The 24,231-nt window shown below is 38.6% G+C and overlaps 1 protein-coding gene across 1 annotated transcript in view; it reads right to left on the reverse strand.

The window, feature by feature from the left end:
* LOC107679139 (collagen alpha-6(VI) chain-like) overlaps nucleotides 1-24,231 on the reverse strand; it is a 49,030-nt gene that overhangs the window by 16,999 nt on the left and 7,800 nt on the right. The window contains exons 3-15 of the mRNA XM_016474598.1: nucleotides 20,375-20,950; nucleotides 18,970-19,563; nucleotides 16,341-16,678; nucleotides 15,766-15,844; nucleotides 12,814-12,950; nucleotides 12,102-12,194; nucleotides 11,774-11,827; nucleotides 11,140-11,211; nucleotides 7,254-7,280; nucleotides 5,621-5,673; nucleotides 4,085-4,103; nucleotides 3,901-3,966; nucleotides 3,324-3,377 (exon numbers count right to left, since the gene is read on the reverse strand). Of these exons, the coding sequence (XP_016330084.1) occupies nucleotides 3,324-3,377; nucleotides 3,901-3,966; nucleotides 4,085-4,103; nucleotides 5,621-5,673; nucleotides 7,254-7,280; nucleotides 11,140-11,211; nucleotides 11,774-11,827; nucleotides 12,102-12,194; nucleotides 12,814-12,950; nucleotides 15,766-15,844; nucleotides 16,341-16,678; nucleotides 18,970-19,563; nucleotides 20,375-20,950 (2,162 nt within the window). The remainder of the gene's footprint in view (nucleotides 1-3,323; nucleotides 3,378-3,900; nucleotides 3,967-4,084; nucleotides 4,104-5,620; nucleotides 5,674-7,253; nucleotides 7,281-11,139; nucleotides 11,212-11,773; nucleotides 11,828-12,101; nucleotides 12,195-12,813; nucleotides 12,951-15,765; nucleotides 15,845-16,340; nucleotides 16,679-18,969; nucleotides 19,564-20,374; nucleotides 20,951-24,231) is intronic.

The following is a 24,231-nucleotide window of genomic DNA, read 5'->3' on the forward strand; positions in this document are numbered from 1 at the left end:
TTTTACACTTACACAAATTTATTTAGAAAATAATGTGTTTGGGCCCACAGGTGTGTCAGGAGCTTTTGAAGGCGACCTGGGAGAGTTGGTCCCCTATGTACAACTCCCTATGTACAACTTCCTGTAAAAAAAAAAACTTTATTATTTTTTTTTTTTTATTCTGCCCTCAAATTTCATAAACAGATAAATGCTGTAGTTAAATCTAGTTTTTTTTTTTTCAATTAAGATTGTCTAAGGCTAAGAGTTTCTTAACATTTGCAGAGTTTGAGAGAGTGATTCATGCGTTCATTTCATCTAGACTTGACTATTGTAATTCTCTTTATATTAACTGTATTGAATTTTCGTCATTTTCAGATGGTTTAAAATGCATTTGCCAGACGTTTGACTTGAATTTGATTATATTTCCCCAATATACACTCTTTAAAAAAAGTTTCAAAATTTTGTTTTTTGTTTTTAAAGCTCTGAATGGATTAGCTCCAAAATATCTTTCTGATCTTTTGAATTTAAATCATTAAGGTCATCTCAACAAAAGTTGCTGATGGTTCTGAGATCTAGACTTTAGTCAAGTGGTGGCCGAGCTTTTTCTATCGTTGGTCCAAAATTATGGAATAGTCTCCCTTTATCCATAAGATTAATCTCCACAGAGTCTGAATTTAAATCTAAGTTAAAAACGTACCTTTCTCTCAGGCTTACAACTGTTTTTGATTTTAAAGTTGAATTTTCTGATTGGTGTTTTTGATGTAAACTCCCTATATCATTGCTTTGCGTTTTTTAATTCTCTTTTGTCTCCTTTTTAGATATTTATCCTTTGCCTTTTTGTACAGCACAATGGTCAACTACTGTTGTTTTTATTTTTGCTATATAAATAAAATTTGATTTGATTCAATTAATGAGACCAGACTGCCCATTAAATTTACTCCAAACAAATTATATCTCATGTTTAACCACTATAGAGACATCAGAGCCAACAGTATCGTGGGCAGTCTTTTTTTTTTTTTTAGGATTGTGGCGGTTTCATGTTTTTTTTCCCCCCTGACTGTGCCTTTATATGAATCAGAATAAATGAAAAAGCTGCAGAACCACTGCATTTTAATCAGTATCCAAACAAAGATGCTATCTGAGTAGTTTTAGATTTAAATTATATTGTACAGTATAATTTCACAATTCAAAGCAAAAACAGAATGGGCTGACTTTAGCTTTGTGAAACTATACTACATAAAAACATATCTGCACAAAACAAAAACAGCAGATGGCTGAATGAGAATGCAAATTCACTCACTGACAGCAGGTGGCGCTCATGGAACAGTAGCAAATCGTTTTTCTTTGGTTACCGCTGTAAACAAAGCAGCGCTGCACTTATGAAACTACTTTAACATGCATTACACAGAGGTAAGATACAAAGAAAATACAATCTAAACTTTTCCGACAACAATTCGCCTCAGAGATACATTCATATAAACCCCCACTCCCAGACTAGTATTTAGAATTTTCATCTGATGTTTTGCACTGTAAACAGTGAGCTTGCTCTTTGTTACAGTATTTTTTTCTCTTTGCGTTGCAACCTCTGCCAGGTAGGTATGAGACATCATCCTCATTATTCGTTCATCGTTAATCTTTTGTTTTTATTCAGCCATTATTTTGGCATTACATGGCTTACCCACATCATTTTGATCCCAGTATACATTTACCTATAGAGATATGCATTTACCCACCTAGTGGGAGTTCATCATCCGAAGAGGCAGGGTGGGTTATGAACACGTAAGATAACTGACATATGAGCAGTGGATGAGTCATAACAGCGATTGCGGAAGAGAAAACAGACAGACAGTGCTAGAAGCAACTAATGCTCATCAGATTGCATTATTCATTGGAAAATTAATAGAAATTATGATTCCGTTTAAAGAAATATGAAGTAAATGTAAATATATCAATATTTCTCCAAGTATACACTCTTACTGATGCTGTTAAGTGAAACTATGCAAACTCAAATAAACCGCAGCAGACGTGACTGAATATGAATGAATATGAATTCTATTCAAAATATCATACATTACTGATTGATTATTTTGCACTCTAAATAAATTAAGAAATTATAATCACTGCAATCAAGTTTTATCATAACAGTGGTCAAATATCAAAGTTGGAGTCTTTAATCTTTCTAATGATACACTGTTTGTCCAGATCAAGTAGGAGTGTGATGTTTTAATGTCCTGTGGATGTGAAACAATAATAATTTGAAGTCGCCAGCAATCTTTGCAGGTTAATTTAACAGTTAACTCTCAATTCACTATGCTGTCTGCATTGCTTAGGCACTTGTATCAGTATGCAAGTTTTTTTTTTTTTATTCATACCGTTCAGCGCCGATAGCCTCGTGGTCGACAGCTTTTTACTCACCAAGACAGGTATTTCGACATAATTTTGTATGTATTTGTCAGTTCAAGATCATGAGCAGGCAAAACTCAATTCGGTGTTCAAGGGCTGTGAGACGCAGCTCCCTGTGTGCACGCTGTGTGCACAGAACACAGAGCGTGGGTGCTGAGGCTTTTCACATCCTGAGCATCTTTTTAGGCTGGCCTCGGGCAGTCTGTTTTAAAATCGCTGGGGGCCCCCCACAGACGTGGGCCCCTATAATTGTCATCACCTTTCACCCCACTAGCGACGGCCCTGGCAACATTGTTGGTTCATAGATCGTCCGTTCTTCTGCTCTTTCCTGTTATGAGTGTTAACGTTGCATTGCCACGCATGCTTCTGGATTGATCGCCTATGACTGACTGTATTTGTCGTCTGACTGCATGAACCGAATACATATACAAGGGCATGGACGAATCCATGGATGAATCCTAGTACAAAACTAGAATTTTACTCTTTTAAAAAGGATCTAGTATGTACAGTTTAGATACTAATATGGACTCTTAAAGTACTGAAATGTACCTTTAACATACTAATATGTATCATTTTAGGGGTAAATAAGGTAAAACATGTACCTTTTAGCTTTTGTACCTTATGATACTGCATCTGTGACAGCTTTGTACCTTTTTTCTGAGAGTGTAGTTACAGTTAGAAGCTACTACAGTACTAATACAGGTAATATGGCAGCACTTTAATTTACAGTCCTGTTTCACATGTACATACTATGTACTTATTATAGCAATTACAATACCTCGGTAATAACTAGGTACTAACCTTGAACCTACTCCTAAACCTAACCTTAACCCATGTATTTACCTTATATTACCCAGTACTTTCCGTGGTAAGTACAATATACAGTATGTACATGTATGTGCACGTACTGTTAAAAATAAAGTACAACCGGTAATACTCACAAGATCACTGTTATCTCCAAGTCTGCCTGGGGGTCCAATAGGGCCCTGGTCACCCTGACAACAAAACACAGTCATAACACACTTTTACTAATATTGGTCACACATCGGATATTCTTGTTAACACACAGAAAAATAGGGTTCTAAATCAGATATGTTTCTCATATTTGGTCACTTGATTCTCTTTCTTTAAAGTTCTTAATCAGGTATTTTTCATCAAAACAGTTAAAGTGAGAATAATTGGTGACATCAGCCAAGGAGAAAGTCATTTCAGAGGGGAAGCAGTAACAAGTGTGTCTGTGTCAAATTGCACAAATCTGTTAGTGGTGTTAAAATTAATAACATTAAACATACAGTATATAATTAATCACAACTGTAAATGTGTTACCTTTGAGAGAAAAAAAAACAAAGTTGCATGAAGTCGCATGAGAGGATTTTACCACAGTTTGTACACATAATAACCAAGGACAAATGTAATTTACAACATCTGATTTATGACACATCGCTACTGAAACAAAAACACTCTGTCACTCAAATAGAGTTAACATTTTTCAGAAGAAGTGTAAACAAGGAGGCTTACCGGAAGCCCAGTATCTCCTCTCTTGCCTTTTGGACCTAGAATTGTGTTGTCTATTCCTGGTGCACCCTATTAACGTAAACAGATAATCATATACAGACAAATCAAGTCAGGCTGTTAAGACTGCAAAAAAAAAAAAACAACAACAAAACAAAAAACAGCTACTTAAACACAGAGGAAGACCTACAGGATCTCCTCTCAGTCCGCTGTGTCAACCACTGAACAAATAAAACTTGTATAACCCTAAAATAACATCTGCAGCTTGGAAAAAGCAGATCAAAACCTGCCTAATGAAAACAGTTAACTTAAGTGCAAAAAAATCATTATTCTTAATGAGAATCTGAATGTGTTAGCACCTTTTAAATAAAAAATTTCAAATTTGTTTAACCTGTTGATGTGTAAAGCAAGTTAAAAAAAAAATATTGCAAAAAAATCATATAAAGTCTTAATATCTCACTCAATTTTGCGTCTAATGCAAATCTGAATTGTAACATGTTTATTTTTTTAAACGAGACAAAGATACAAGTTTAAAAAAAACTTTTACATTGTTTATGAGGTGTGAATTGAGGTTGTAAAGAAAACAGGAGGACAAACACTCATTAAAGCACTTTTTAGTGTATGGGTCATTCCACGAAATCGGTGCCTGTTGCGTCCCTAAGAAATAATGAAGCATAGAATTAATATAACAATAAATACATTTGAAATGTATTTATAGTGATTTAAAAAACATAACAATACTATGTATTCTTTCATCAATATTACATCAAATTAAAGTCAATTAAATATTATTTTAAATAATTTAAATAGTATTTATGCTAATAAGTGTAAGGTTTCTGGCTTGCCCCTCACTATGATTTTTCTTTTTCAGTAGGATTTTTAATTGGCAAATATTATATAAAAATCACATTTGCATATTGTTCTAAATGAAGTCTCATTGCTAAGCAATGTTTTTGGCATAAGTATACACTTATTAATACACAGTATTAACACTTTCTATAAAATATAAATCATTTTATTGGTGTCCCGATTTCATGTCAGCCCTGTTCAAAAAAACCCAGAGAACGAATTAGTAAATCGTGCGCACAATTTATAAATCGAGGGAACGAAATAGTAAATCGTGCACACGATTTAGCCTATTATTTTTTTCCTGCATGCCATGTGCGGGGCTCCGTACACTCCTCTATAATGCTCTATTTTTGATGATTTATGAGGCTTGACTGAGGGGGGAATATAATGAAGTCAATACTGGTACCATTTTTAAAATGTAAATTTAAACAATTATTTATTACATTTAATATAATCAATATCTTCAAGTAAAATCCTTTCAAGGTGAACAACATGTGCTTTTGTGAACTTTAACTTCAATCATCAATCATCAAACCTGTTACTGTAAGCCCTGTTACTTTTCAGAGTAAGAGGTTTTGACATGTGGGTAAGAGGGATGACAGATTAGGTGTCACCCTGTTTTTAAAGATTGTCTGTGTAAAATGCAAATATGTTTAAAGGTCACCCTGGGTGTATTATTGAGCTAATGCCTATATCATTCAGTGTGGGTGGCATATGAGCATCAGCTACATTTTTTGTTAGTATTGTAGGTATTGTTACTATTACTAACAGGGTCGGATGATCTGTCTCAATAAAACTTTTTTTTTTCCATTGTCAATAATGCATCCATGTAAATTCATTTACAAACAAGAGCAGCAAGGTGACTGCAGACCCTCACCATCTTGCAACGTTCAAGAAAGTGAAACCAAATTTCAGCATCAAGATCTTGGTCTGGTTTCAGATGATCACAGAAAGACCCAGATCTGATCAGCTTCCTTGCCTAATAATTGAACCAGATTAGTATATTTTAAGTTCTGTGAGGGGACACAGACAAACAAATGGAACGCATTATCTAATTACAATAACCTTAAAACATTAGACATCTTAGAAATGTAATGTGCTAAGTCGACAATGAACTGACTGTAACTGAAAAACTGACTGTTTACTATTGTCATACAACTATGCCAAGTAAGTGCAAAACAATATAATGCAATTTAAAATGGTAAAACTTTACAGTATTATGTAAACAACTATCTGCAGTATGCTGAAGTATGTGTGTACTGTCATCCCTGTTACTCTGGTCAGTCCTGTGACTATGACGCCAATCCTGTTGCTGTCATTAATTTCATAAAAATGTTTAAAAATTATATTTGATACAGCTTTCCAGGTTTTTCCATTGTAACTATATTTTATTTTGGACAAAGCTCTTTTTTTAATATCTCTCTTGTAAAAATATGTTTTTCTTAATTGACGTGGTCACCCTCCAAAATTAGAATGTTCTTGGTCATCTGAATGATAAGAGGGTTGTGAAAAGAGAGACTAAAATGCTGCTCGTATATGTGAGAACTATCACATAGTTCTAATTAAACTATAGTATATAGTAACGCTTGTGTAGGTAACAGGTGTCACGAATCCGATCCATGAATTTCCATCCACTTGCCACCAGAGGTCGCCCTTCCATGATATTGACCCTCGCACCACACAGACTGTTACACATCACCCTGGACTACATTTCCCATGTTCCATTGCACTGATTACACTCACACCTGAAACCAATTACACGCTCACCTGAATGCTATTACACACACTATATAACACCTACCCTGATCCTGCTCTAGTCGCCGAGTATTGTTCTGCATTTTTCACTCCCCAAGTGTTAGCTGCCTTACCAAGCCATTCCGTGTTTTCTGTTTTAGTCTCGTGTATTGTTTCGCGTTTATCCCTGTTTAGCGGATAGCTACCTTACCGAGCCTGTTTAAGTTTTCATCGTTTTCTTAGTCTAGTCTTAGTCTTGCCTTGTCTGTTTTCCTGGTCTCTGATTCACGCCACGTATCTTGGATTAACCCTTTGCTTGCTGTTTCTGACTCTGTTTGCCCCTGCCTGGACCTTTGCCTTCTACCTGGATTTATCTCTTGCCTTGCCTTCGATATACCTGTTTGCCATTGTCTGACCCATGCCTGTTAAAACCACGTCTCTTAATAAAAGCTTGCATATGGATCCGCATGTCTCTCGTCTCATAACAACAGGGTTGACAAAAATACCAAAACATGAGGTATAAAAATAGTCATAAAATAATCAATTGCATAGTCTTAGATACACAATACAATTTCTTGTCATTTTAAAGTGTCTTCATTTCATGGATATTTAAAAATAAATGTTGATTAAACACTTTATTTTTTAATTTTTCCAAGCTGAAAAGGCACCAATTTTGTGGAATGACCCATATATTTCTGTCCGAACAGTAACTGTTTAAGTGGGAGCAATAATAGGGCTAACAGCCAGTAAATAGAATAATAACTCTTGTTACTCACTTTTTTTCCAGTGTAGCCTCTCTGGCCCTATTAAAATAAGATTTAAAATCATTTATTTTATTCAGAACAGCTGTAAAATGATCTCATTTGGTTTAACTGTCTTTATATACAGAAACATTAAACACTGACATAAATATATCCTAGTCATGCAGTTAGTAATAATCATGCAGGTAGCATATACTGTACAGCAGGGGTCCCCAAACTTTTTTTTTTTGTGAGGGCCACATCATTTTTCCTTTCTTTAATGGGGGTTCAGGTCAGTCTGAACAGAAAATTACATGGGCCGGAGGGACTACTAGCATTACTGTGGAGAATTTATTATGATTTTAAATGCATTTATTATGCCTCCAATTTCTAGAATAGTTTATTATTTTGTTATGCACCGTACAGACAAATGATGATTACTTTTCAAGAGATATATAGCCTATTAAAACAGCATTATTACTAGCATAATGACTTTTTTTAGTGCATCTGAAATCAAAACATTTACTTACTTGTGCATTTAAGTAAGTATGCACACTAATTAGTGTGAACTGTGGGCTTGCTTCTGGCTGGTGAGAAGTCCAATGTCAGGTTCCATTCCTGTTACAGCCAGTCTCGAAGACTGATGCAATTGTTCATCAGTGAGTTTTCATAAGTTTCATGCATAAAAAGGTTTGCTCACAGATATACGTGCTGCCAAAAAGTGTGGGACAACTTTATTGCATGCCTTTTGATGTTTGGGTATGTCTCGTTAGGGATGGCAGCACAGAATTCAATGAGACCGAAGGGCTTTAATGAGCCTTTCAGAACATCACAGTTCTGTAACTCAGCCAACTCAAACTGATAAGAAAGCAGGGCTTCATCAATGTCAGCAGCAAAGGGGTTCTGGAAAAGGCCGATTTCTTTAGCGTGGACATGTAGCTCACGGAATCGGACGTCAAACTCCGCCTTCAGCATTTCCAGCGCTTCCACAGACTTTTCAGCTGGGAATGGGGTCACTGGTTTCTCAGCTGAGAGGCTCTGGGTAACGGGGAGATGAGTGAAGTCTTGCTTTTGCACTTGTCCCACAAGCAGTGCTAGTTTCACCTCAAATGCTTTTATGTGGGAATGCATGTGACATATTAGTTTCCCCTTGCCTTGGAGCTGCAAGTTGAGGCCGTTCAACATTTCTGTTAAAAAGGCGAGGTCCCATTTCTATTCTGCGTCGATCGGTTCTTGGACAGTTTTGCCCCTTGTCAGAAGAAAGGCATTGATTGCCTCAAAACTCTGCCCCGGCTTAACCATCGGACTTCAGTGTGGTAAAGCACATCTCTGTGAGCAGACTCTAGCTCGGAGAGAAAGGCTTGGAACTGCTGGTGTTTAAGTCTGATGAAGCTTATACATGACACCACCACCTTCACGACCGATTCCCACTTCAGAACTTTGCAGCAGAGTGCTTGCTGGTGAATCAGGCAGTGGACATGTAATGGGGGGTGAGACCTCTTTCCTCCATTTCTCTATTCATGCATCCTATAAGCCTCCTTGATGTGCCAACCATACTAGGAGCCCCATCAGTAGTAATGCTGACCAGCCTAGACCAGTTTAGACCCAGCTCTTCCATTGTTTGGCACACCAAAAATATCCTCCCCTGTTGTAGTGCCTTTTAGACTTTGTAGGGCTGCCAGCTCCTCGGACACTTCAAAGGTTCAAATTAACTCAGCAAAGAAAAATGTGCAGCTGTGCTGTGTCCTGCACGTCATTGCTCTCATCCAGTGCTAATGCAAAAAATTCGAATTCTTTCTCTTTCTCCTGCAGCTGGGCATACATTATCCCCCATTTCTTCAATTCGTCTGGTGATTGTACATGTGAACAGACTCACCACATTTAAGACATCTTTCTTATTGGGGCACACCTCCTCCGCAACAGCAATCATACATTTCTTGACAAACTCACTGTCACTGAATGGCCTACAGCTGGTTACAATTAGTTTAGGTACCTGAAAGCTATCTCGAACGGATGACTGGTTCAACTGGGTTTGGTGTACAAATGTATTCTTTGAACACAGACACTGTTTCTTAACAGATGAGACAAACAGCCAACAAAAAAACAATCACTTGTCCACTTTTGGTTAAATACCCTGCATTCTGAATCAACCTTTCTCTTTCCCAACCATTTGGCCATTTTGTTATCTCTTTGAATTTTCTACCTGGCTCGTGAATCACCTGTTTTATCGCGATGGTACATTATGTTGAACGTACCATTCTGTTGGTAGGTGAATTTAAAAAAACAATTAGGCTACGTTAATAAATAAGGGAAATTTTAGTTTGAAAGCAAGCCTTTATCATTAAATACAGACATGATATAAGTAAAACACACAGTATATTTAAAATTTAAGTTTTAAAATATGACTCTGGCTGTGGCGAGGGGGGCGTGGTTCAGCGAAGTCTGCAGTGGGAGAGAGGGATGGGAGACGAGCGGTGAGTAAGTAGGTCAAGTGCAAAATGATGAACACCTGTGTCTGATTGCAGTAATTACCTCCAGCGGGTCGGCCGGAACCCCGAACAACACCGTCAGCGGTTCCGGTCCCTGGAGCTGGGGGAACACGGCCGTCCCTTCGTGATGGCTCAGCAGCTCCGGGACGCATGCCGCAAATGGCTGTTGGCCGGGGGAAGCGACGTCGACCAGATCATCGACCGTGTGGTGCTGGAACAGTTTGTCACACGGTTGCCGAAGAACACCGCGCAGTGGGCCCAGTGCGCAGTGGGTCCAGTGCCACCGGCTGGCGTCGCTGGACCTGGCCATTCAACTGGCGGAGGACCAGATGGTGGCATGCCAGGGGGGCGGAACCCTGCCCTCTGTCTATCTCTCTCTCCCCCTCTCTCCTACCTCTAAACCTGTCCCTCTCCCTAGGTCCCGGGGGAATCTCCCACCGCGAGCGCAGCCCCGGTGGAGGGGCGGTCCGGCGCCGGAGTACTCGAGTTTGCAGACGTGTTCTCACCCCGGCCCGGTCGAATGAATCTCATCCAGCACCATATTGAGACGGAGCCGGGCGTGGTGGTACGCAGCTGGCCGTATCGGTTGCCGGCACACGAGGCAGTTCCTGGGGCTGGCAGGATATTATAGGAGGTTTATCCCTAATTATTCGGTCCTTACCAGCCCGCTGACTGACCTCACTAAAAAGTAAGTGCCAGACCCGGTCCAGTGGACGGAGCTGTGTCAGCAGGCTTTCACCCAGGTAAAGGCTGCTCTGTGTGGGGGGACGCTCTTAAACTCTCCTGAATTTTCTATACCGCAAAATGATGAACACCTGTGTCTGATTGCAGTAATTAGCCTGGAGAGACCGGATAAGAGGCAGACTGGAGAACGTGGTTGAGAGAGAGAGACTGGGACTCGTGGCCATCCCTTAGCCGGAGGAGGAGAACCGACTGGACTGAGTTTATGCCCTGGGCAGATTGAGAACGCGCTGGAAGCGCCCCGTTTGTGTTTTGTTGAACTTTAAGTAAAGAAATAAAAGAGCCACGAGTCTCCAAACCGCCTACCTGAGTCACTTCCTTCTTCCCACTACGAACTTTGTTACACTGGCATTTTCCAGAGGGCCGGTCCAAATGTGGGGGTGGGCCGCATTCGGGCCATAGTTTGGGGACCCCTGATATACAGTATCTATCCCTAAAAAAATTACTTCAGTCACAGTTAATGTATGAATGTGTTTGAACCGTTGTTTGATTTGTTGATTAATCTTATTTTAAATGATAACTTCTTGAAAGTAAAAACAGAAAAAGTACCAGCTTAAAGTTCTATTTACAAGTGGTGTATGCAGCACTATCTTGCCATACTAAGATAAATCCAGAAATTCCAAGCAGAACATTGCACTGATACAAACAACATCAAGAGATGCATCTCCAATGATAATCGAATGTTACATTACCTTGATTCCTCTGTTTCCAGGGCAACCTTTATGTCCCGTAGTTCCATTCAGCCCTGGTGATCCTTGCTCTCCCTGTCAGAAACAAGATGGGAGATAGATTATTTATCCTTGGTATATACGGCATACATCCTCTATAAAACATGTGTATCCTGTCTTATCCGGAATCAGTGTTATTTACATTCAGCATGCACGCACTGAATGTAAACAACGCTGATTATGTTCAGCGAAAGCACGCGCATGCTCAACGTAAACAACGCTGATAACGTTCTGAGGTATTCTCCAAAATGGCGGAAGACGGTAACTCGGGAGAATAATTGTTGAGTAAATTATGTTATTATTGTTTTCTTTGCGTACAAAAAGTATTCTCGTAATTTCGTAAAATTACGGTTGAACCACTGATGTCACATGGACTATTTTACCGATGTCCTTGCTACGTTTCTGGATCTGGGAACATTGCGGTTGCATTGCTGTCTATGGAGGGCTCTCAGATTTTATCAAAAATATCTTAATTTGTGTTCTGAAGATGAACGAAGGTCTTACGGGTTTGGAACGGCATGAGGGTGAGTAATGACAGAATTTTCATTGTTTGGTGAACTAACCCTTTAAGTACATGTAAGCTGACAGTTTCACTTACCATACTACCTTCATCTCCTGGAAATCCAGGATGGCCGTTCTGACCAGTAAGGCCCTGAATAAAAGAAAAACAGGGATGCTGACACATAAAACCTGAATTTCTTTAAGGCATCATAGCCATGTTCCTGATGTGAAGGCCATTCAAAAATCATACTGCCTTTTAAGATACCTCATTTTAGTTCAATTCTAAAGTAGCAATGCATTTATCATTGGCATAATGACAAAATGTGTCAAGCTTAGTGAGAAAAAAAATCCATCCAAGAGAAACAAAGCGAGAAAGAATAGTAAATCCACAATATTTATTTTATATTCTCTTGAGGGGCTTTGACCTTTTGCCCTGCACTTTCAGGGGGTCCTCGTGGTCCAGGAACACCGGTGCATGAACAATGTACATCACAGCATTTCCTCAGTGCCACTGTTTCCTGAGGGGAGAGAAAGGCGCACAATGAGTGAAACGGTTTGTTTTGTGTTGCTGAAGTCACAGGCCATGCATCCAGTCGAATTGTTGGGTATTTTACTACAAATGTATCTGTCACTTGGTAGTATCTTGAAAAATTAAACAGGTGACATTCCTGAAAACTATAAACACATCAACAAAAGTCACAATCCAGACTACTTTAAATATTTGTCCAGTTGCAGTGGTTTGTGTCGACCAAAATATGTTTTGTGATTTATAATCTGCAAAGAGCATCTGGAAATCAAAGATGTTCATAATATTAATGTTAATAAACATCAATATTTGATGAATGTGCGATAAACAATTTTGTGTGCAATTTAAATGTGGCTTAAAGAACACAAGAAAAATTATTTATTTATTTAATGAGAAAATAAATAATAAAGCTTACAACACTATTTTATCACGGGAAATGGCAATGAAAAGCACAAAATAAAATGTTAGTTTCAATACAAGATTTCTTTCAGAACAGCTGCTGTTGAACTGTTGTATCTGTTGTGCAATTTGTGCAGATGGTGTAAAAAAAAAAACCTGCAAACTGCAGCTTTTGAGTAAACAGCACCTTTAAGCATTGTTTTGATACTTACAACCTGTTTCATAAGATCGTTGCCTAAATTTAGCATGTTGACGGTCAGTGGCTGCATGTAGCCAAAACCCCTGCCAAATTCCAGCTGGTGAACGTCCATTATTCCCTCCAAAGACACAATCAACAGTGCGCTGACTCCTAGTTTACACATTAGACATAAGCACACATGGGTTTAATACAGAGTAACTATAAAGGAAATAAATCAGGGTCACAGTCTTTGACTTTTTGTGGAAGAAAAGTCCACAAAAAAGGCAGGGAAAACATGGCACAGGCACACATGGGAGCTACTTATACAAGACTATAAAGATAATAAAGATAAAACCTAGTGTTTCCAAATCAAACAAAACAAGTCGGTTTCACTTTATTTTGATGGTCCCTTTAACACATTCTGTTGCCTAAAAGTAACGTTGCACCAACATGTCTACTAACTCTCAGAGTGTTAGTAGAGTATTAGCAGACAGGTAGGGTTAGGGTTAGAATTTTAGAAAGTTGACGTATTTGCAAAAGTTACCTATAGTCAGTAGAATGTCTTTTGGGAGACCATCACAATAAAGAGTTGGCAGATATTAAGCAGACAGTCTACTAATATGACAGTTAGTAGACATGTAGGTGCAAAATTACTTATAGTCAACAGAATGTTCAAAAGGTACCATCAAAATAAAGTGTTACCAACAAGCCAATATGCAGTTGTATCCTTTTACAAAATGTATTAAAGTTCTGTACACACACACACATGGAATCTCTCTAGTGTAGGTTTGGGTGGACCAATCTTGAAATACTTTGCAATTACTCCGATTTTTATGGTTCAGCGATAAATGTCATCGGAGGTAGGAAATTCAGAGCTCCATGTTGGCTTTTTCAAATGGAATGTTAACATAAGTCATAGTTCCTTCTCAGGAACTCCATACGCCTTGCTCAACCCCAAGTTGAGAATTCAAGATGGCTGCTCCCTACATGAAATGTAAGTGAAAGCTATAGATAGCCTACTATAATATTTAGAAAGCTTCTGTTATATTCCAGTGTCTTATACACTCATTACATATCTGTGAACATGTTGCTATGGTGTATGTGAGTGTCTGCGGTTACAAAATGTGGTGTAATGCTCAGTTTTTGCTAACACTGCTAATGCTAACAGTGAGTGAACTACATTACATTCTTTCTGACTTCTCTGCTGGAACATGGTCCACTTGGGTGTGACGTCATTCCCACGTAAATTAAACGCAGCAAATGTGTGGACTGTGAAAACGGAAGTATCCGAAAACAATGACGCATGTCAAGCCATGTGATATTGTAGCCATAGATATCTATGGTTAGGTATGCACCGATACCACGCTCCTATACTCATACTCATAAAAATGCTCCAATACCAAATGCCAATACGGCGTGTGAACAGTGCTGTTCAGCACAGTGCTGTTCCTGTGTCCAGACAAAGAAACCCCAACAACCAAACAACAGAGAGCAGAATGGAGTTATTAGAGATTAAGGCTGTCTATGAAGTACATGTATGTAATTAATATAATGTTAAACATTCAATATTCACACCTGTATAGCTGACGTGCGCAAGCTGAGAAGTAAAACATGCTGAGTGGATTGAGTGCGCGGCAGCACAGATGTGTGAACTTGTTGAGTGAATATTCCTTTCAGACACATCACTTCAAAAGTTTGTACTTCGGTCGGATATGTCAAAAGCAAGTAAGTTAAACAATGCACAAGTTACTAAAGTTACTTGACGGTAAGGAGAGAGAGCGAGTGAGTGCGCACACTTCTGTTGCATGATCTTGATTGCTGTTCACTCACTTAGCTCACACGTCATTTGGATTAAAACTAAATCATAAATATAGAACAAACTAAAATTATAGAGGCAATCATTATAAACAACATTTATTTTAAACGTCAAGCATACACAACTTTATTTAAAACGAAAGTAAAGCTAGCAGCCTGTGTGAAATAGCTAGACTATATTGTACATTTCTCTCTCATTCCGCACCAATACAAATATGTGCGCACGTTGTGCGTGTTTTGCTTGCTTGACGTTAATTTAATTATATGAGTGGCTTTGGAATAAAAAAATAAAATAAAAAATGAGACTTAAATTTCAGAAAATATTTTGATTGCTGTTACAAGATTTATGTATAACGAGTGGATCTCTGCATTATTACAGGAAAATATCTTGTGAATACAGTACTGAGCCGCTGCAATGGAACTAAAGATGAAATACGAGAGAGCAATAAAAATGAACAGTGAAAGTAACAAAAGCTTGTACAATACATTTTAATGGAATTAATTAAGTGTGAAAATAACTGAAGGAAATATCTATTTGCCAAATGAACTGAGCCAGCTAACATTATTTATATTCTTTTGGTTTCTGTACCCAGTATTTTTTTAAATTACAAATGTAATTAAAATACAGGTATCAGTACTCATTATCGGCAAGTACCAAAAATAAAAGTATCAGTATCTGCCTCGTTCTGGAAAAAGTGGTATCGGTGCATCCCTATCTATGGCTGTACCAGTATTGTTGTGCCTGCTATTCATTTTCACAGTGCTGTTAAAGATAAATATTACTTTGTACTTAATATCACATTACTCTTAATATTACATTCCTGCAAATATGACAGGAAATTTACACCCAATGGCTGTTCTGCGGCAAAACACAACTATTGCGCATTTGAATATATGGAATAGCATTTTTGAGTGTGACCTGAGTGCCCCAGCATAGTGGTGGGATATTTTGCTAATAAAGTTTTAACTTTATTATGTCTAATCTCTCGGTATACCTCAGAGAGCTTACATTTTACACATATGCAGTAAGGTGATTTAAGCGTTTTCAGACATTTCAATGTGAGCAAACAACTTTTTGAAACCTCTTGAAAACACTAGAGTGGACAAAACGAAAACACCGTTTTTCAAATATATCCAGATTAATGTGGACGTAGCCAAAGACATCACTTACCACTTTCCTTAAGTCTCCCTGAACTCGCCATTAAACGCTGGATGTTATCATCTAGCCCATCTGTGAAGATTATCAAAACCTAGACACAAACATATGATTAAATGCCAGGGAATTGTGAATACTGTTTTCTGAGTACCATGAAAAAAAAAGTACACTACTGAGCTGAATCTGATTTCCCAATCATGTTTGCCTGGCCACTTCCATCTGTCGTCATTTACAGCCTGTTGTAAATCCTGCTGCATAATAGGAAATTAGCATTTTAAAAATTCCTATTTTTCCCAATAGTGCTCTTACTGATGCAATTTCATCTTAAAGCATCATGTTGGGTAAAATATCATGGCAAACAGGCAAGTGTATAGTATTTAATTGTTTGCGAAAATGATAGTTCAACATTTCTTATGAAAGCGTGTCAGTAAAACCTCATAAAATCATTAAAAATGATGCAAAATCGTTTGAAAATAACATCAGCAGAGGTGCTCGTTTAATTAAGGGAACATTAACATAAAGAATATAATATATAGTTGTCAATCATGTTGATGGTTCATTTTCTATCTCAAAAACATTCCAACCTTTACCTTAACACTGGAGGAGGCAAACATTTCTCTGAAGGATTCTAACAGGAACTCGTTGAAAGCCAGGGGCGCCGTAGGTCGCAATAACATCACTTTCTTGACCACATCCTCCTTGTACTCCTCAAATCCAAAATTTTCCAGAACACTCCCATCTCGTCCAGACACAAGCCTATAGCCAAATCTAGTTGTAATATTTTCCTTTTCAATGCAGCATAGATCACCGATCATAGAGATACGGTGAATGGCTGCAGTAACCAACGGTTCCACCTGAGGTGTCAACAGAGTTTCCGTGATTGTTCGTCTGGACACGTCAAACCCAAAGGCAATGTCAATATCGCAACCTGTTTTAACAAAACAATGGATCGCAATCTTCAAGAAAGGGTATAGACAAAATATTATAGATTTATGAAAGGATATTCCAGACTACTTTCAAAGGGAATTGCAAGTTTTATTTTCAATTGTGTTTTCCATATGCGAACACATTAATTGTGACATAATTTAAATGCAATTGTAAACGCAGAGTAAAAGTAGCAGCATTTTCTGTATGGTCACATGCATCAATCGGAGTGTCAACAGTGAGAGATCTTGAAACAGATGAAAGTATTTGGTTAATGGTGAATATTGACATACAGTATTGTGCGTACTGTTGTTGCTCCTGCTGTTAGCAGGGGATAATCGCTGCATTTGGGGTAAAAACAATGGAATTGTTTAAGGTGTTAAAGAATAAAAGGAGACCAGGGTTGCACTGTCTGTTCATTCACATGCATCTATCAGACTAGCAGCTGCCTTTAGCAATGCCTTATTCCATTGTTTTAAGCATTCGGCACAATCATCTGTGAGTGACGTAACTTCCCAATACACACACGCCACATAGTATAGTCCCACCCCTGGCACTGACTTACAGGTTTCCGTGTAAGGGATCGGAAATTCAAATGCTAAAGGAATTGCAATTCCATCTGAGTTTTGGCAGGTTACATGCGTGACGCAGTGTGAAAAAGCAGATGCAAGCCCGGTTCTACAGGGGTGCTAGAGGGTGCCAACAAGCACCCTCAAACAAAATCAATAGCACCCTCAGTTAAAGCTGTAATAATGGCATTTCATTGTAGATTTGGCAAACTATCCAGTATGGTATGGTTTGCGCTCTGGAGATTGGTTTCTATTTTAATGTTTTGCAGTGTTGAGCAATAGCCAATCTGGTGATTTCTTGTGTGCAACAGTCAATCAGAGGCATTTAAGAATCCACTCACCACTCAAATCTGAGTTTTTGCAGGTGTTGTGTTCAGTACGAATCATCTCATTATAACAAACTGTAGGCACAGTGTAAATAAGAGATTCATTGTGCAGCGTAGAGACCTTCATTGATTATAATGTAACTTTGTGAGATCGCGATGAACTAAGATGAGTGACAGCGTTTTAGTGATTATAAACAGAGTGCTCTTTGCACAATAGCAATAGACGGCACTAAAACCTTTATATAACCTATATTAAGGTTAAAGCATACTTACTAATTTAAGAAGCACCCTTAGCAATTTGATTCTGGAGCCGGGCCTGAGCAGACATGGTAATTAATATTGCTAATTATTGCTATGACAGGCTCATAACTGGCAAGACATGGGAAATACAGTTGCAAATGGACTTTGCTTTTCCATTTGATATTTGGCAGTCACTGTGTGTTCACGAAAGTGAAAACGCAAATGGTAATGCAAGATTTGCAATTCCTTTTGAAAATAGTCCAGAATATCCTTCCCATATACATAATTATCATAAATGCAAATGCATACATATTATACTCTATATGTACACTCCTCAGTATATTACCATGTTAGATTTTTTTTTTTTTTTAACAAGTAAGGGATTCTTCAAGTCACTTAATCTTCTACTATCTACAGGTGATTAAAAAAAGAGATTAATCTAATGGATATTAATATTGTGTCTTTTTAGGGCATAGAAATCAACTAAAATGAATTTCAAAATTGTGAAAATTGTCATTGTACATTTTGATGGATTGATTTTAATCAACTAGCAGGCATCAGACCTCTCCTCACCTGCTTTTTTAATAGTTGTTTTTAAACAACAATAATTGGAAGAGCCTTTCTAAAAATATAAAGAAAAAGACAAATGCTAAAATAAAATGCGTAATGCGTAAATTAAATGATGGCTTTAGTCAAATAAATAGTTAAAATCGGTTAATTAGTTAATATCTACATCCCTAGTGAAAATCAAAGACAGGATCGAAGATGTTCACATGTGCATGGTCATATGTTCAATGCATTTAACTGAGGTCAGAAATTTGTGGAAGTTTAGAACAAATCTTACTGGACTTGGGTCTTTGAGCTCTGAAAGTTATAGTATATTTTGTCAAAAAATGTTACTTTCATTTAAACATTAAATAAAATTTTAATTAAATGATTTCCCATCAAATTTACTTACTTACATCTCCCTATTAACTATTGCTCTGTTCCAAAACCTGTTGAGCTTCCTCATCAGGCAACAGGTCACAAGATATATAATAAATAGTCATTTGGAGGCAGGCGGCAGATTATCAGGTTTAACAGAGCTTGCATTTAGAATATTTGGTATATAAAATAACGAAATTATGAATTATGAATACTATAATAAAACAGTTACTTACCATATGGGGGTGATGGTTCTGGTCTTGTGACTGTACAGAGTAAATGTAACACTTTCCTTATGGTAGTATTCAGTTTAAGGCCTTCAAAAGTCTCAATAAGGACCCGCTCAGGTGATCCAGCTATTTCACGCAGCTCAGATTTCTTTATATCATTGCCAACCCCAATAACAGTTATTAATATGTTCTTGTTTTTGAGATAACTTAATGCATTCAAGTCCTTTGCATCATTAGCATATCCATCTGTGATCAGCAGGAGATTCTGAGCGACTCCATCATCTATTCTGGATCCATTCTCTTTTGTGAAATAGTATCTAATATTTCTCAGGGCGTCCCAAGTACTTGTGCCCTGCTTTTGTTGTACAATGTAATTTATAGCTTTCTCCACTTCTGTAAAACTAGTGTAGTTGTTCAGGTAAAACTCCTTCTGGAATTCACGGCTGAACTGGGCAACACCCACTCGCCATTTGTCTTGAGCAATATCCAGCTCTTTCACAATGCCAATCATGGTTTTTTTGAGAGTATTCCAACTTGCATCCATAATAGTCTCTGATCCATCAATTAAAAAAACAATGTCTGATACCTCCATCTCACAAACTAGAAAGAGAAAAAACATTACGACTACATTAATGGACAGTTCTGGAAAGCAACATTAAAACTATAAATTGGCTGGCCACAACCTTCTCATTACTTAGGGACTATTTACAATTGGTCACTTCAGATCACGCATTTGTACCGATAGTTACAGATAGTTCAGTAGGTGGTCTAAGACACATACAAGATGCCACCTAACCACATAAGCAATCAACATATGGGCAAACAATCATGGATGAAGCAACCATGAGACACGAACACTAAGCATGATATGGGGACAAAGAGTTTTGAAATTAATTATATTGCCATATATCATGAAGCGTTGATCTGTATTTATGTGAAGTATAATTGGACATCAATCTGATCAATCAAGATGCATGAAGTGACTAAGCAGAAACAGGCTCTTAAAGTCAACTTACTCTATTGAAAAAGTAGTTACTTTCTGACAAAATGCAGTGGTCAACATATTTTTAAATATATCGAATGATATTATTTAATCAGAAGATACATTCACATTGAACTTTTAAGTTCATTTCCAGAAAAATGTATGTCTGGTTTCACAGACAGGGCTTAGATTAAGCCAGGATTAGGCCATTGTTCAATTAGGACATTTAAGTAGATTGTATAAACGTGCCTTAGATAAAAAAAACTCTACTGATGTGCATCTTGAGACAAAACAATGGAACTGACATATTTCAAGATCAGTCAGAGCAAGTTTCTTTCAGTTAAAACAGCCGGACATGCATTTTTGTCTGGGACTAGGCTTAAGTCTGTGAAACTGGGGGAAGTGTTTTGTGATAAGAATTAGATTTACTTGGTTTGGTAAGATTGCAGAGCTCTTGGGTGATCCGTTTTTGTAGTCCACGCAGATCCTGGTAGGTGTTTGCATAGTGCACTCTTCCTTTATTTTCCACCATCTCCTTTAGCTGTTGTTCATCGGCATCTTCGGTACCAATAGCAAAAAAGTTGACCTCTGAATTTGTCAGTGATTCAGGCCATGTTGCCAGACCACTTAAGTCATTAACCTTGCCGTCTGTTATCAGGAATAGCACTTGGGGAACATTCTTTGCTCGTCGTCCACCATGTGTATCACCAAAGTAGGAGAGTGCATAGTTCAGGGCTTGGGCTGTGTTTCTGGTTCCTCCTGAAGCTTTGAGGTTTGAGATAACCCTCAGAATATCAGTTTGACTGTAGTACTTATTTAGTGTGAACTCTGAACGAGGGTTATTAGAGTAGGTGACGGCGCCAAATCGTACCCGTTTTTCTCCAACCACAGATTTGCTTACCGTATATTTCATTAAGTTTATCATTTCCTGAAAACCATCTTTACTGGGACTTCCAGAGGTGTCAACAAGGAAGATTATGTCAATCAGTTCGGGTCTCTTGCATTCTGGAAAGATACATGATCATTATGTAAGAAGACATTTGACAAATGCACCTTTGCTTTTATTTGAAGTGGTTATTACTATAATACAAATGAAAGCTGACAAGCATTTAGCAGACATACATAGGACAGGGCTATTCAATTGGTGGCCCACCAATCATCTTCATCTGGCCCGGGGGAAGAGTACGCACGCCTCAAATTGTTTTTGCACTAATTAGTTTGTCCACAAGCTGGCCAAACTGGCCCCGGCCATTGTTTCACAGCCGAAAAAGAAAAGGAAAACACTCAACAACAATAATCTACCGGAGACTGCAATATCAATTGACGGCAGCGTTGACAAGCGCTCATGTGAGGGGGGTTAAGAGATATCTGCAACTTTTTAAAATGAGTATAAAGACTGTGTTATCTGTCATAACTTCTGGTGAGATATAGCACAGACTGGACAAAGATGATTATCAAAAGGAATATAGTTTGAAATGCAGCACGTTCAGCTGTCCGCATATGCTGAGCCACTTCACCCAGCAAACACAGAACGTTCCCCTAACGTTAGTTTTTGGTTCCCGTTTGGTTATTTTTTTGAGGGGGTGAACCGAATACTAACGTTAGGGGAACGTTCTTTTTAGTTTTTTTGTAACCATAAAATAACGTTCCCAGAACGTTGCATGGTGGTTATTATTAAATAACCTAAAAATAACTTACAGAGAACATTCCCTAATGGTTAGTTTTAGGCTATTTTTGCAACCATAAAATAACGTTCCTAGAACGTTGCAGGGTGGTTATTTTCAAAATAACCTGAAAATAACTTATACAGAATATATTATAATTATAATATTATATATTATAATTATAACCCTGTAAAACTATCTTTCCAATTAAAACGTTGCAGATGTTTTTTGTGTAATGACCTATACAGAGCACTGAAATTCGTTTAATGCAGCATTTATTAAAATACAGAAATTAGATCAATCAAAACACATTTTAAATTATAATATTAAGTCAGGGTTAAGCATAGAGTGATAACAGAAATCATAACTTCGTGGGTTTGTTTCATCTTCATTTACTGGGCACCTCTGATTCGCATGTGCTGCTCCAGCACTAGGGATGGGCATATTGATCCTGAAGTATCGATATATCGCTACTGACGTGAGTATCGAAAGTATCGATACTCAAACAAAAATATCGATACTAAGGTGTATTTTATTTACCAGTGATTTTGTTTATTTAACAATAAATTAATGCGTACAATATGCATCGAATTGGACAAATAAGTTATGTTAGCGAATAATTGTGTAGGATAGGCCTATTTTCCTGCTCATCTGAACACACGCAGATGTTGCAAGACAGAATCAATGTCAATGTCAATCAATCACGGAGAGCGTTTACTCACTTCTGACAGTGCATTCAAACAGAGCTGCGTTTCCCAAAATTATCATAAGAAAGCTGCTGCTTTTGGGAATGGCAGCCCAGAACAATGCTTATCAGAGGACAGAAAAAACGTATATGTTTGAGTTATTTCACAATAAAAAAAATTAAATTGTAGCCTACATAGTTTGTGCAATTAAATTTATTTAAATTGAACATTGAAAGATAATGTTGATCATGTTCTATTCTGTAATGTTAATATAAGTCATATACTGTCAGAATAAAAAGGTTGCATTTTATGCATGCAACAGCCTGTCAATGGCAGTCCCTTATGAAAATGAACCATGGTTTTACTAAAGTGACCAACTACTTGATAGTTCAACTATAGTATTTGTAGTTCCCCTTCTAGGGAACTCAACGCTGCGTCCTGGTGGACACTTTGGGGAACGCTGTCTGCGTGACCGGTACCTGAAGCATGCATAAAACAACTCCAATCCTATTGGTCCACGTGGCCCGTGACGTCATAGGTGGGTACCCGAAAGTATAAAAGGGGCACCTGCTGAATACGTCACCAACTTTTGTTGTCTTTGGAGCCGTCTGTCTGTTGAACGTGTGTGAAACATCATCCTGGTGAGTAGAGCAGCGCTTTGAGGAATATGTGCCTCCGTGTTGGGATTCTAACACTTGAGGACATATTTTAACCTTTTCGTCTTTGTCTCGGCGACCACGCACTCTTTGTGATGAAACACTTTAATGCACTCGGCTTGCGTTTGTTCCTATTCCCAAGGGATGCAGGGCAAAGCGTTCGCGTCTCGGCCCGTTGCCACGGCTCTGTTTATCTCACCTTGCAGCGATTGCTTTGATCTGCAATGTCCGCATACCCTCGACTATCAGGTTGCCTAAAGCCGTGGATATTGCTCGTGTTGCTATAACGATAAAGTGTGAGCACCAAGTCGTTTTTAGCTCAGGGCGTGCAAGATCGCGGGCAGAGCTATATTCAGCTCAGCCGTGCCTCTCTAATATGCATGTTATTGTGTGTGGAGAGCCTCGCTGGGCATGGTTGTACTGAATGCTCTGTGGAATGAAGCTGTTAGCTTTCTCTCCCAGGGTGCTTCAGTAGTCTAGAGTGGTTACGGGGAATGTTCCTTCATGTGTTTAGCCGGGTGTGTGGAACTTCCATACCGTGGGCTATAAACATACGAGAACCGCTTAGGTCTCAATATGGAACCCAGCCTTCCACGGTTCCCGCGGATTCATTGTGAAGGCCCGGCGCTGGACGTTCCGCCGCATCCGCTGCCGACACATGAAAGTACGCGTCCTTCAGGTCGATCTCTGCAAACCAATCTCAGGGACGGACGCACCCGAAGATGCATTTCTGCATCAACATCTTGAACGGTAGCCGATGAAGGGCCCGGTTCAAAACTCGCAGATCCAAGATTGGCCGTAACCCACCGCCTTTCTTGGGTACAATGAAGTAAGGGCTGTAAAACCCCAACCTCATATCGGCTGGAGGGACCGGCTCTATCGCATCCTTCGCCAGTAGGACTGCGATCTCTGCCCGTAGAACAGGGGCATCGGCCGCCTTCACTGTAGTGAAGCGGATACCGCTGAACTTGGGCGGGCGCCGGGCGAACTGAATCGCATAGCCTCTTTGAAGGGTGTAGTGGGAACCTTGGGTATGTTGGGTATGTGGGGCCTCAGGATTACCTGGTAGTCAGCCGGCCCAAACTCTAGGCACGAATCGTCGACCGCGTCGACCGACAGGTCCCCTACCCTCTTGATGGAGGCCAGTGCAAGCAGGAGCAGAGTTTTCAATGAAAGAAACTTTAGCTCAACTAAATGCAAAGGCTCGAATGGGCCCTGCTGTAGTGATTTTAGCACTAGAGACAGGTCCCAAGAGGGTATAGAGGGGGGCCGGGAAGGAA

The sequence above is a fragment of the Sinocyclocheilus anshuiensis genome, unplaced genomic scaffold (genome assembly GCF_001515605.1).
Source record: "Sinocyclocheilus anshuiensis isolate Anshui unplaced genomic scaffold, SAMN03320099.WGS_v1.1 scaffold300, whole genome shotgun sequence".
Taxonomy (NCBI): domain Eukaryota; kingdom Metazoa; phylum Chordata; class Actinopteri; order Cypriniformes; family Cyprinidae; genus Sinocyclocheilus; species Sinocyclocheilus anshuiensis.